A 12229-nucleotide genomic window follows, 5' to 3' on the forward strand; every position below is an offset into this window, starting at 1 on the left:
AGACCATGTGGTTGAATAGTTCGAAGACGATTCATCCACACTTTCTCTCTGCTGAGGCGAACTGAGTCCTTGCGATGGCCAAGAGATTCAATGCCCTGCAAAATCATATCAGAAATGGAGTGGTTAGGCAGGTTGAAGTGATGACCAACAGGGGTGTCTAGTTTTTTGGTGTTGACCGTTGACCGGTGGGCATAGAAACGCTTCTTGAGTGTATTCTTAGTCTCACCTACATACTGCACTCCACAGACCCTGCAAGAAATGAGATATATGACATTGGGGGTGTTACAAGTGATGTTACCAATGGTTCTGTGGGTAGTGACAGAAGAGTGGCCAGAAAAGGAGTCAGACTCCTGGATATGAATCTGGCAGACAACACATCTGGAACTGCACTTGAAAGTACCATGCTGGGTGGGAGGGGATGCATCTAGGGATGGGACTTCAGCTCGAACAATCAAGTCCCGTAGATTTCGAGGACGCCTGTAAGCCAATGTGGGGCCGTTGGGGATGGCGCGGGCAAGGCGATCTGAAGTATGGAGGATATGATGATTGTCATTAGTGATTTTGCGAAGGGGAGGGAGATTGGGGTGAAACGTGGTAACCAAGGGAATCATGGGTTGGGCCATGGCATCAGGGGCCTTTCCCGTGAGAGCTAGATTTCTGGGGATAGCTTTAGCTCTGGCAATGGCACGATGAACTTGGCGAGAGCTGTGACCCCTGGCCACCAAGTTGTTCCTCAGTACCTGTGTATGGCGGGAGAAATCGGAATCATTAGAACAAATTCTTCTGAGTCTGAGTGCCTGGCTAAACGCTATGCCAGTTTTGCAGTGCCTGGGGTGACAGCTGGAGGAGTGGAGGTACTGGTGGGTGTCTGTGGGTTTGGAATACAGGTCAGTGGTTAGTGAGTTGCCTTGCTTGCGGACGGTGACATCCAGAAAGTGGGTTTGGTGAGCCGAGAACTCCGATGTGAATTTGATGGTTCTGTGGAAGGAATTGATGTGGTTAGTGAAGGTCAAGAGACTGTCCTCATCGCTGGTCCAGATGAAAAAAACATCATCAATATATCTCCACCAGATCCAAGGGCGACATGGGGCCGAGGCAAGAATGCGTTCTTCGAGGTCACCCATGAAGAGGCAAGCCATGGATGGGGCCATGCGAGTGCCCATTGCAGTGCCGTGTACCTGTAGATAGTGTTCACCAAGGAAGGAAAAATTGTTCTTCGTTAGTATAAGTCTCATGAGGTTGCCAACATCACTGATGGGAGGAGTCGTGTGTCCTGCCTTGGCCAGAGCCAAGGAGCAAGCACGAACACCCTCCTCATGTGGGATGTTGGTGTACAGAGATGAGACGTCGAAAGTCCCAATGATGGCTGTGCTGGGAATCTGGTCCTTGATTCCTTCAAGCTTGCGTAGGAAGTCTGGGGTGTCGTGAATGTATGATGAAATCTGTGGGACAATGGGTTTGAGAAAACTGTCAATGAACAGGGAGATGCGTTCCGTGGGTGAGCCATTACCGGAGATGATGGGTCTACCGGGATTGCCAGCCTTGTGAATCTTGGGTAGAAGGTAAAATCTGGCAGTCCTACAATCACAGGGAGAAAGAAATTTGTGAGCTTTCTTGGACAACTGGTCACGTGATCGCATATCGTCAAGTACCTGTTGTATATCTCGACAGAAAGTGCCTGTGGGGTCAGAGTCAAGGCGGGTATAGTTAGTGCGATTATCCAACTGACGGTGGGCCTCATCAATGTACTGCTGACGATCCATGATGACAACAGCTGAACCTTTATCTGCTGGCTTGATGATGATGTCGGTGCGAGAGCGCAAGGAGTTGAGAGCCAGGCGCTCCTCTCTGGGGAGATTATCATGAGTCCTGTGGGGGAAGTTGTCCGGGTTAGTGACTTGGGAATTGATAACTTGAACGTATGTCTCTATGGCTGGCACACGATTCTTAGGGGGTACCCATGAACTCTTGACTCGAAAAGGTTCTGGCTCACACGGTTCACTGTCCAGAAAAAACTCACGCAGACGGATTCTGCGGTAGTATTCCGTGAGATCTTGGCTGAGCTGAACCTGGTTCACAGAACGGGGAGCGGGACAAAAATTGAGACCCTTGGAGAGAAGTTTGTGCTCTGCGTCAGATTTGTTTTATTCTTAAATTGAAATTCTGCCTACTCTTACTCATACACTATCGTTTGGTGTTGGCATGGTCGTTGTGCTCAACATTCTAAGTAAGCACATACAAAATTATTCCTTAACGGGCGGCTAAGTAGTCGTTATTATGCACAAAATGCACGAGAAAATCCATTCTTAAGTTGCAAATCTTGCATTTTGGTCACGTTAATAAGCTTTTAGTGAAGGTTTCGCTCTTGTGCTCAAAATTCTAATTAAAGGTGAATAATTAGCACTAATTAGGCCATTCTTAAGCATGGAATGCACAGGATTTCTCATTCTTAAACTATTGGCCATTGATTATTAATTAATCGGCGACCTTTTCGCGTTAGAATTGTGCTTGTGCGCGATATTCTAATTAAAGGTTATTTTTTAGGGGGTCTTTATAGGCGGTGCCCCCTCCCAAACGCACGGGGTGTGACACTTAAGATAACGGTTTCGAAGGTTGGACTCCCCCACCTACTCGCTGCCAGCATTTAGTGTGCGCGACTATAATTAAACCTCACTGGTCTCTCGGACTGTTCTCAGTGGAGAGCAGCAATGAGTGCTAAAGTATCTTTGCCCAAGGGCACGCGCACCATAGCCGTGGACTGGACTCGAACCCAGAAACTTCAGAATTCACTCCGCCCCCCGCCCCCCCCCGGGCCCCCCATATCCCTTGTCGTAGCGGGATTTTAATTTCGCTCGTACCCCCCGCCCTGCAAACAGGACTGCAGGGCGGGGGGTACGAGCGAAGAATTTAATCACCCGCAGACCTGTCGTTGGGGGCGCTTGTCACGTGTGTAGCAGGAGCAAAGTCAACATGGCGACTCCCATGGAACGAATTTTGTATGATGAAAGCCGACTGAATTTTTTTAATTAAAAACCAGAAATCGCACACTGTAGCGCTGGTAAAAGTGTGTTTTCATTCGATATATTTTTGTGTTTGTTTTATTTAACGAAATTTGTTTTTGTTGAAATTGCTTTTGCCTCCTTCCAACTTCCAATCCCAGTTTTCGGACGCGTCGTTGAACAGTCATGCCATCTAATGAGTAATGATCTACAATGATCTACATGTTAAACAGAGAACCGAGTCAACGGTTTATGCATGGAGGTCCCATGGTTTATGTCATGAGGGATGACATTGACATGGACCGTTGAGACTCGGTGTCTGGAGGCATAGTATTGGCATTTTGCAGTTTCATTTTAGACACCACTTCTTTTTTTGTCTACAGTACAGTTAAAGGGAATGTACATCATTTGCTTTTGCTGTAATTTTCAGAAATGGGTGGAATTGGGGGGTCGGAAATATAAAGCAAATATAGTTACACTAACTTTTTGGAGGTTTTGGGTTCGAAAATGCTATAAAATCCAAGAAAAACGATCATTTTCCTGTAGTCTGGTTCCCTGACTCCATATAAGAAGAAACAGAGCAGTTTACATACATTGGGGGAATTGTAAGGTCAGGGAACCAGTCTAGCTGGCTCGTACCCGTTTATAGGTTTGTAATCGATTGCAAACAAGTGCAATGGTCAATTGGGGCCAGTATTTGATAAAAAGCCAGTTGTTTCCAACGCTGATCGGCCGATCAGCGTTGGAAATTGATACAAAAATACCACTTTTCTTGAAAATGACAGTATACCAGGTGCCATAATTTTACAGGATGCTTTAGACTGTCATTTACCAACATCCTGTTAAGGTATTTCGCAAAAACGTGATAGTTTTATTTTTCGTTGTTTGCAAATGTTGTATATTCCCTTTAAGTCTATGGACAGTCACCTGACAGTTGACATGGTTGAGTGCATTGATTTACAAAGTATTTTCTATTATTAAATTAGCAAAATTGGAAGTGTTTTTCAGTCCCGGATTCATGTCTTTTCAACATTTTTTATAACGTGTGACCTTTATGGAGATGATGACAGTTGATGTTTATTGTATAATTGTGATGTGATCATCCTTACATCACTTCATCACATCTCTTGGTGTTCCAACTTTCATAATTTTGGAACTAAAGATGGTACCAGCATGCGGTTTTCACAGTAGTAATGCTGAGATTGTGCTCTTTTTAAATCTGTAATGAAAAAAAATTGACCATGGTCAACAAATTACTCATTTAGCTTAATCGCATCAGGATAAAGAAAAAAGTGGCATCATTATGTAACATTCTTTCCTTGATTTTCCTGGCCAACTCAAGTCTCAACTATTGATTGTGTTGATTTTCATATTTATGTCTTTGAATAAGTTTTTCCCAGTCCAAAAAAAAAGAATTTCTCTTCCAGGGTATTTGACGAACTGAAGGAGGTGGGTGTTTTTTTCTCTGGTTTTCCAAGATGGCGGATTTTTCAAATTTTGTAGAGGATGGACTCCTTCATTTTCTTAAGGAACTGTAACCATTTGTACACACTTTTGATGGAAACAACTAAAAACACAATAGACCTACATTGACAGTATAATTTTTTTTTGAAAAATGTATTTGAACTGTTTTAAATAAATAAAACTTTGTATAAACAAAAGAAAAAGAGGTGGGGAAGATAAGCATTGTTTTGGGAAAGAATGTTGCAACCTGATGCTGCTTTTTTCTTCATATACCTGTGTCATCTCAATGAAGGTCACTCATTGCAAAAATAATGATAAACATGAATCTGGGACTGACAAACATTTCCAATTTTGTTAGGAAATACTTCGAAAATGTTCTTGACTCTCCATAGACTTTGTACACAACCGCTGAAGTAGCGTCAGGATGCAACATTCTTTCCTAGTGTTTTTTAAATTTTTGCTTGGCCTTAAAGACAAGTTCATCATTTTCATAAGCTTGAGTTACTAATGACGTTGGAAAATTTTCCAATGGAAAATGAGCTTTATCAATTAAAGTCATACCAAAGCCCATTGCAGACTTGTATTTTATTATCTTTCCGACCAGTTCAAAGTTGCCTGCGTAATGGAAGCATTACTGAAGCGAGAACTGGGACTGAGCTTTGTCAAGGCAACCGGTCAAGGAGGAGGAGGCTGCATCAATGAGGGGTTAGGATACAGCACAGACAAGGGCAAGATCTACGCCAAGATCAACAAGAAAAAAGAGGTTACTATCCAAGGATTGAGTCAATCACAAGCCCATCTTGAGATTTTTGACTCAAATCACATTTTTTTTTTTTTGTTAATTTATTTTATTTCTTTCTGGTAATGAAACCAAGGATCCCTCTTTAGCTCAAAAGCCTGAAGAAACCTGTGCAGAGAAGACAGTGAGAAGAAATTACAGTTTTAGAGGTGGGAGGAAAACCCCAGAAGAATATTGTGGGGAAAACCCACGGAATCAGGTATGGACTGAAAACCCAATCCACATGTTGGCCCAGGCGGGATTCGAACCTGGGTCACAGCGGTGGAAGGCGAGGAAAGTACCGCTACACCAACCTGACTCCCAAAGGCAACACACTAATTAAAAAGCCATTTTTTTAGAATTTCAGTTACTCCCCCCCCCCCCAAAAAAAAAATAATGGTAAAACAAAACATAAAATTAAGAATTTGTCAGTAGAAAAATAATGGAATTTAATGAACAGTGAATAGGGTAGATGCTACATATTTAATAACGTCAAATTATTGACATAACAGTGGCGTAGCCAGGAATTTTTTCAGTGGGGGGGGGGGGGGGGGGGGGGGGCGCTGGGGGGCTGGAACATTTCATGGGGGCGTCATGTAGATCAATGATAATTTTTTTAGAAACTAAAAATCTCAGTGGGGGGGGGGCGACTGGGGGGGGGACAAGGTTTCATGGGGGGGGGGGCTGTCCTACGCCACTGGTCAGTAACAAATACCAAATCCTGATCCTTGCAATTCTATTGGACATCATTAATTGATCTCATCTGGAGCTCCACCCCTATTTGTTGTTATTTTAGGCAACAACGAATTGACCATTCAGCAAAGAATCGATTTAAATGTTCGATTAAGGAACAACAGTCAGTATTGTAAGGAGAATTTCAGTCACTTTCTTGATACCCACAAAACCTTGTTTTGATCTGTGCCCAGTTCTGTCTCGTTTTTCCAAATCGTCTTCACATATGAGAAAAATTAAGTTCTCATTGTTGAATCTTCTCTTATTTTTTGAGAATTTTAGTCCCTTCCTTGATACCTGTGCCCAGTTCTGTCTCGTTTTTCCAAAATGCTTTCAGATATGAGAAAAATTAAGTTCTCATTGTTCAATTTTCTCTTATTTCTCTTGTCTTTTCAGGCCAAGGTAATGTTTGATGGCGAGCTTGCATGCTTGGAAGCAATCCTTGCCACAGACACAGTCCGGGCTCCCAAACCCATGAAGGTGATGGGCCACCCGACAACAGAGGGCGCCGTTCTTGCCATGGAGTACCTGGACATGAGAGGCTTGAATACGCACGCTGCCAAGCTGGGTGAACAGCTAGCCAGGTTGGCATCTACAAATTATGCGGCATCAAACATGACAAATACTCCCCAAACTTGTGCTAAAAGTGCTTGTTTTCAGTTATTTAAAAGATGGACAGTTGTTGTAGTAACAGGGCATGTTCCTAAGTTGTTAAGCATCTCGTTTGAGAAACTTTTGCAAGATCTGTACATGGCTGGAGCAGAAACGAATGTTGAAAGCTGTTAAGCACACAGATTGGCTAGGCATACAAAAAAAATATGTTTGCTTGTTATAGCTTGCCAACCAAAAGTGTGTGTTGCATGTAACTTATCCTGGGCACACTTTCACTGCTGATGTAGCTAGGATTTTTCTCAGTGGGAGGCCCAGGGGGCACCAGCATGCTATGGGGCATCAAGGGCAGACCCTTTTTTTTCCAGAATTTTCAGAGCCAACTGATCAGCCAGGAATTGCAAACTCAAGGAGTGGGGGGAGGGGGGGGGGGTGTGCTGGACTTCTTTTGACGCTTAAGGGCGCTCTTTTTTTTGTCATGTTATGCAGATTATTATATCTGTAGGCTTAAGGGAACAAGAATCCAGTAAAATACTAGTCCTATACTTTCCTCTTCTGGTTTAATTGCAAAAAGAAAGAAGCACCCGCACATGGCATTTGTGGGAGGGGGATGTGCCCCCAGCCTCCCACCCCCCCCCCCCCCCCCCTTGGCTATGCCACGGGCACATTCACTGCAAAGCCATATTTTCTGCTCAGTCTCTTAATAAACTTTCCCTAAGATTTGTTTTACATCCTCTCACAATGATGAATCATCCTTCTTGTCAATGCCCAATTATGTTGTCAAAGCATTAATGCTCGTCTCCCCCCCCCCCCCCCCCCCCAGGATGCATCAGTTCAACGAGGAACTATTGAAGCAGAAAGCAGCCAATGAGAGTCGGGTCGGAGGGGGTGATGACGTGGAGTGCATCACCAGGTTTGGCTTCCCTGTCACCACCTGCTGTGGCATCATCCCCCAGGACAACGAATGGTGTGACGATTGGGTGGTGAGTTGATGCCTAAATTAACCACCTGATCACAGAAACTTGCTGGGGTCTGTTGGCAGGTTTTGAATTTGATGTATTTAGCGAGTCTTCTTGTTTTAAAGATATAGTCCATCATTTGTAATTTGTGCATTTTGTTCGTTTGAAGCAACAACAGTATTCAAAATCTAATGACGGATACTGCACAACTAACCTGATGAAGTTTCAGCTCAGCTTCAGCTGTACATTCCGAGAAAAACAGCATTCTAGGATCTCAATTTCAAATCAAAAGTTGCTGAATCATTGTTTTGAATTGCAGCCATATGCGATGTCGCGCACTGATCCAACGAATTATAGCAACCGTGCGCGCGTGTGCGTCGTGCCAATGCTTGCGCGCGCTTCGCTGAATAACAAAACGAACTACGATGCGTCTTAAGACGCACAGTTGGAAAGGCCTTCTTTCAAATGATGGACTGTAGTTTGTTGGCATGTATCTAGCGAGTCTTGTTTTAATGAACGGCAATTCTAATCATCTGCAGGCTTTCTATTCAAGGAACCGCCTCAAGTTCCAATTGGGCCTGATAGAGCGTGATTACGGAGACAGAGAGGCGAGGGAGTTATGGCCGCAGCTAGAACGCAGGATTCCAGGATTGTTTGAAGGTCTTGAGATCAAACCTGCCTTGCTTCATGGGGACCTATGGGGTGGCAATGTAGCAGAGATGACCTCAGAACCAGGTTAGCGTTGAATGCTTAGCAAGAACGGGTTTCCAGCTAAAAAAAAAACTTGCGATGAACACGTTGACTGGTTCCCTGTTCCATGACGGAAAAACTTGTTTAGGAAAATCAAGTAATAAGAAAAATGTAATGTTGTGTGGACTTCTTGTGACTGGTTCTGTCCCTTTCTTGTGATTGGAGCAACTAAGGCCAAGTGAAAAAAAAACACTGTTTCTCGTCCCAACCTGCTTCCTATTTCCTGCCTGCCTCTTTTTTTCTTTTTTTTTTTGCCTCTGAAGATCTTGTTCAGATCAAAATGTCAGGCCGCTAAATTTTTTGTAATTTAAAGTTCAACAAAGAATTGACCGGAGCAGACTTGACAGCTTCCGGTACTCTACCAACTGAGCTATCCAGTTAGGTTCGCCATTTCGTCAGTGCCTCAGTTCAAGGGTACTAGTCAAGAGCCACAAACCTATGTACCATGTAGCCAGGGATCACGCCCAAGGCCATGACGCAAGCAACATTAGCAATGTTTCAAACCTGGGAATTGGGCACAATCTTGTATCTACCGTTACATGTATCTATTCATAATCCCAGGTGGAGAGAGGCAAAGTGGAGAGAGAGAGGTAATGCTAGTGCCCAGGGACACAAGGACCACGTTCCCCGTCGGGATTCAAACCCACATACCATGGCACATAGGTCGCACAATGTTACCATTGGACACCCCCTCCCAAGCCTGGCTCCATTCCCAATATGGGCTCCATGCTCCAACAAAAGAGGGCACATTTTTTACCTCTTTTGAGAGCTCCGTGGACGGAACACACAACGTGCATGTACTGTACTGGTTCGCGCGCGAAGTACACACGACTTTCTGAAAGCGCAAAAGCATCTTCGCGTGAGCGTCAGGCGTCGTCGGCGAGCGAATACATTCGAATTGAACTTGCGACTCATCCCCACCTCTAATAACTTTGGATACATTTGAAATACGCAGTGGATGGATCGGGAACCAGTCCAGGTCACCCCCAACTCTCCTTTTCTGGCCGGTGATGGGGTACTTGTGCATGGAGCCCATTTCCTGGGTTTGGGAAAAATTTCATCGAAGATGTCAGTAAAACATCTTTTTAGAATGAACTGCTTTGATTTGGTTTGCCACTGATCCAATGATGAACCAACAAAATTTAACTTCAGACCAATGGATTCATTTATCCTTCCCCTTTCAGTCATATTCGATCCAGCCAGTTTTTACGGACACTCTGAGTATGAGCTAGGCATAGCAGGGATGTTTGGAGGTTTCAACAGAAGTTTCTACTCGGCATATCACAAACTCGTCCCAAAGGCAGCGGGATTTGACAAGAGGCACGAACTCTACAAGCTGTTCCATTATCTGAATCACTGGTGAGTTGTGATAAAAAGAAAAATCCAAAAAACTTTGAGTTGCAGTTTAGACAATGTTGAAGGAACAAAGTTCTTTAAGTCAACCAGTTTCTAGTCAAGTGACTTGTTATTCAGTCAAATGACAGAGGCATTCATTTGTCATAGTTCTTCCCCCGTGATAAACTTGTGACAAGATGAGTGACTTACTTTGTGATTAGAAGAAGTCCCCCTCAACTTTCAAACTCACCATCCTACCTAATCAGAACACAGACTCAAAACGGCAAACCATAGCGGGCCACATTTAGCCTGATAGTGGCCAGTGCATCCATTTTCCAAGAATCATCCTATCAGCGCGTACCAATTGGTTGCTGCGTTACGCGTGACGCTAGTCTTGGCCCAAAACGTCAGCGATAGTTGCACTGTTGTCTAGCTCCCTTACATGATGGCTTTTTACTTTCTTGCACTAATGTCTTGGTCATTTTGTAACAATGGGGCGGGGGTAGGAAAGCACTGATGATCACGTACCACGTCACGCGTATGGTTACAACCGTTGGGCGAGCCATTGAACCTAGGTTTCTCGATCCGTTCCTTAGGAAAGTGCTGATGATCATGTGCCGCATATGTTTACAACCATCAGCTGAGCCATGGAACCTTTTTTCAATTGCTAATAGGAAAGCCTACTGAGAAATTATAGAAAAAGTTAAACTGCTGAAACAAAATGGCCAAGACGTTAGTGCAAGTAGGGCACGCTGGTCTTATTTGATCACTAGCGTCTTGGGCCAAGACAAGCGTGACGCAAGAGTGTAGAGGAAAAGTAAATCAATCTAACTTATTCACTGCTTGGAATAATTGCAAAATAATTACGAAATTTGGTGAGTGAATAGAGGGTTGGTCTTCGGTGTAGATCCCGCCCTGATTGAATTGTTTGAAATGCATGTGGAAGCTTCTCCGTTGCAAGTAGAGCCTCACATTCGTTCAAGTATATGCAAAGAAGGAACAGCTATGAGCAAGTTTGGGCGAGCACTGCTAAGCAGAGTTCGACTAACTTTCCTCAAACGCTGGATGGTTGGACTACTCTAGTCCAGTATTCAGAACCTTGGGGCACATGAAGTTGCATTGCGGATTACCAATACAGGGTGAGTAAAAAAAAAAAATGTCGCGACCGTTGTTTTAGTGACGTTCTGTATGTTGCACTTTCAAAATCTAGGATATGAAAGCCCAATTCATAAGCTTTCTTTTAGTACAAGAATCATTCAAATCACTCAAGACATGTACTTTTCAAGTTACAGCGTTTTAAACACAACCACCGTTTTAAAGTTCTGTCCACGGATCACAAAAAAAAGGTGTGCATTCTTTCAGCAAAACGAAAACAGTTCACACACATCCCTATGTGATTTGTTTTCGTTTTGCTGAAAGAACACTGAACTTTTTTGTGATCCGTGAACAGAACCTTAAAATGGCAGTTGTTTAAAACTTCGTAACTTGAAAAGTACATGAGTGATTTGAATGATTCTTGTGCTAAAAAAAGGTTTATGAATTGGGCTTTTATATCCTAGATTTTGAAAGTGCTACATGCAGAACTTCACTTAAACAATGGTCCCGACATTTTGGTTTCCTTTTTTTTCTCACCCTGTATTCCCGCCCATTAGATGCACAGCAGGGAACCAGAACCAAGAAGTTTTGTGATGACGTTTTCATCAGCAATTAACAGGGATGCGTTCGCACGTTGTTATTAGTGCGCATGCTTAAGTTACATCAAAACCAACCATTACTTGTAGTTGACTAATGGTTCTCGCCCAAATTAGTTCTGTGGTGTCATAATCATTTTATAAATTTTCAACCGTTTGCCCTTTTCATTTGTTCGTACTTTCAATGCAGGAATCATTTTGGATCCGGCTACAGAGGCTCATCGATTTCAATCATGAAATCGCTCATTAGATGAAAACTATAAAGGACTGCTTCCAGATGAACAACGCCCTATTGTGTTCTAATTACGGAGAGTTGGTTGAATGCTGTGTAAAACCTAATGATGTAGCTTTGTCTGCAGCACGATATAATTTCTATTTTCGTACAGAGACAAGGTCATTTTAGCCTATGCATGCATGTTCAAAACCTAGTATAAAGGGTGACAGCTCCTTAGGACACAAACGTAACAGCAAAAGAGTCAAGAAAATGGAGGCATCCTTCTGCCATCTTGGTAAACCCGCCATCTTAATTGGGAGAGCAAAAAAGAAGAGCCTCCTCCTTCCTGGTAGATCAATTGTCGCAACCTATTTGAGGTCTGGAAGGCGAGAGAGGCTGAGGAGGAGCAACCCGTTTCAAGATGGATGGCGAGATGCGAAACCATTATTGCAAGCGATCCTTGACACCTATCTCATCTTGACACTTGAGCAGATAGTCTGAGTGAGCATCTGCCGGAAAAACGTGGGGTTTACCAACATAGTCAGGGCCTTGGATGGGATGATGATGCTAAAAGTAGTGGAAGATGTTCCCGATACAAGAAATGCCCCTGCAGTTCTCAATCAACGTGTTCAGTATGCTGAGTGGTTCCTATAGAACTGTTTTCTGGCACACCCAATCTTCATTGACGAAACGGGATA

At 43.6% G+C, this 12229-nt stretch overlaps 1 protein-coding gene across 3 annotated transcripts; it reads left to right on the plus strand.

Moving 5' to 3' along the window:
* Positions 1 to 2926: 2926 nt before the first annotated feature.
* Positions 2927 to 12229, plus strand: LOC119746303 (ketosamine-3-kinase-like). Of its 3 annotated transcripts, none has more exons than XM_038223168.1 (7): positions 2927 to 3064; positions 5068 to 5226; positions 6370 to 6557; positions 7406 to 7565; positions 8081 to 8276; positions 9476 to 9650; positions 11508 to 12229. In XM_038223168.1, the coding sequence occupies exons 2-7, from the start codon at positions 5086 to 5088 to the stop codon at positions 11569 to 11571; spliced, it is 924 nt and encodes a 307-aa protein (XP_038079096.1). In that variant the 5' UTR covers positions 2927 to 3064; positions 5068 to 5085; the 3' UTR covers positions 11572 to 12229. The 3 variants fall into 3 exon arrangements, with proteins under 3 accessions (XP_038079096.1, XP_038079097.1, XP_038079098.1); XM_038223169.1 differs by having other exon boundaries at positions 2927 to 3058; XM_038223170.1 differs by having other exon boundaries at positions 2927 to 2996.

The sequence above is a fragment of the Patiria miniata genome, unplaced genomic scaffold (assembly GCF_015706575.1).
Source record: "Patiria miniata isolate m_02_andy unplaced genomic scaffold, ASM1570657v1 HiC_scaffold_7, whole genome shotgun sequence".
Lineage (NCBI taxonomy): Eukaryota > Metazoa > Echinodermata > Asteroidea > Valvatida > Asterinidae > Patiria > Patiria miniata.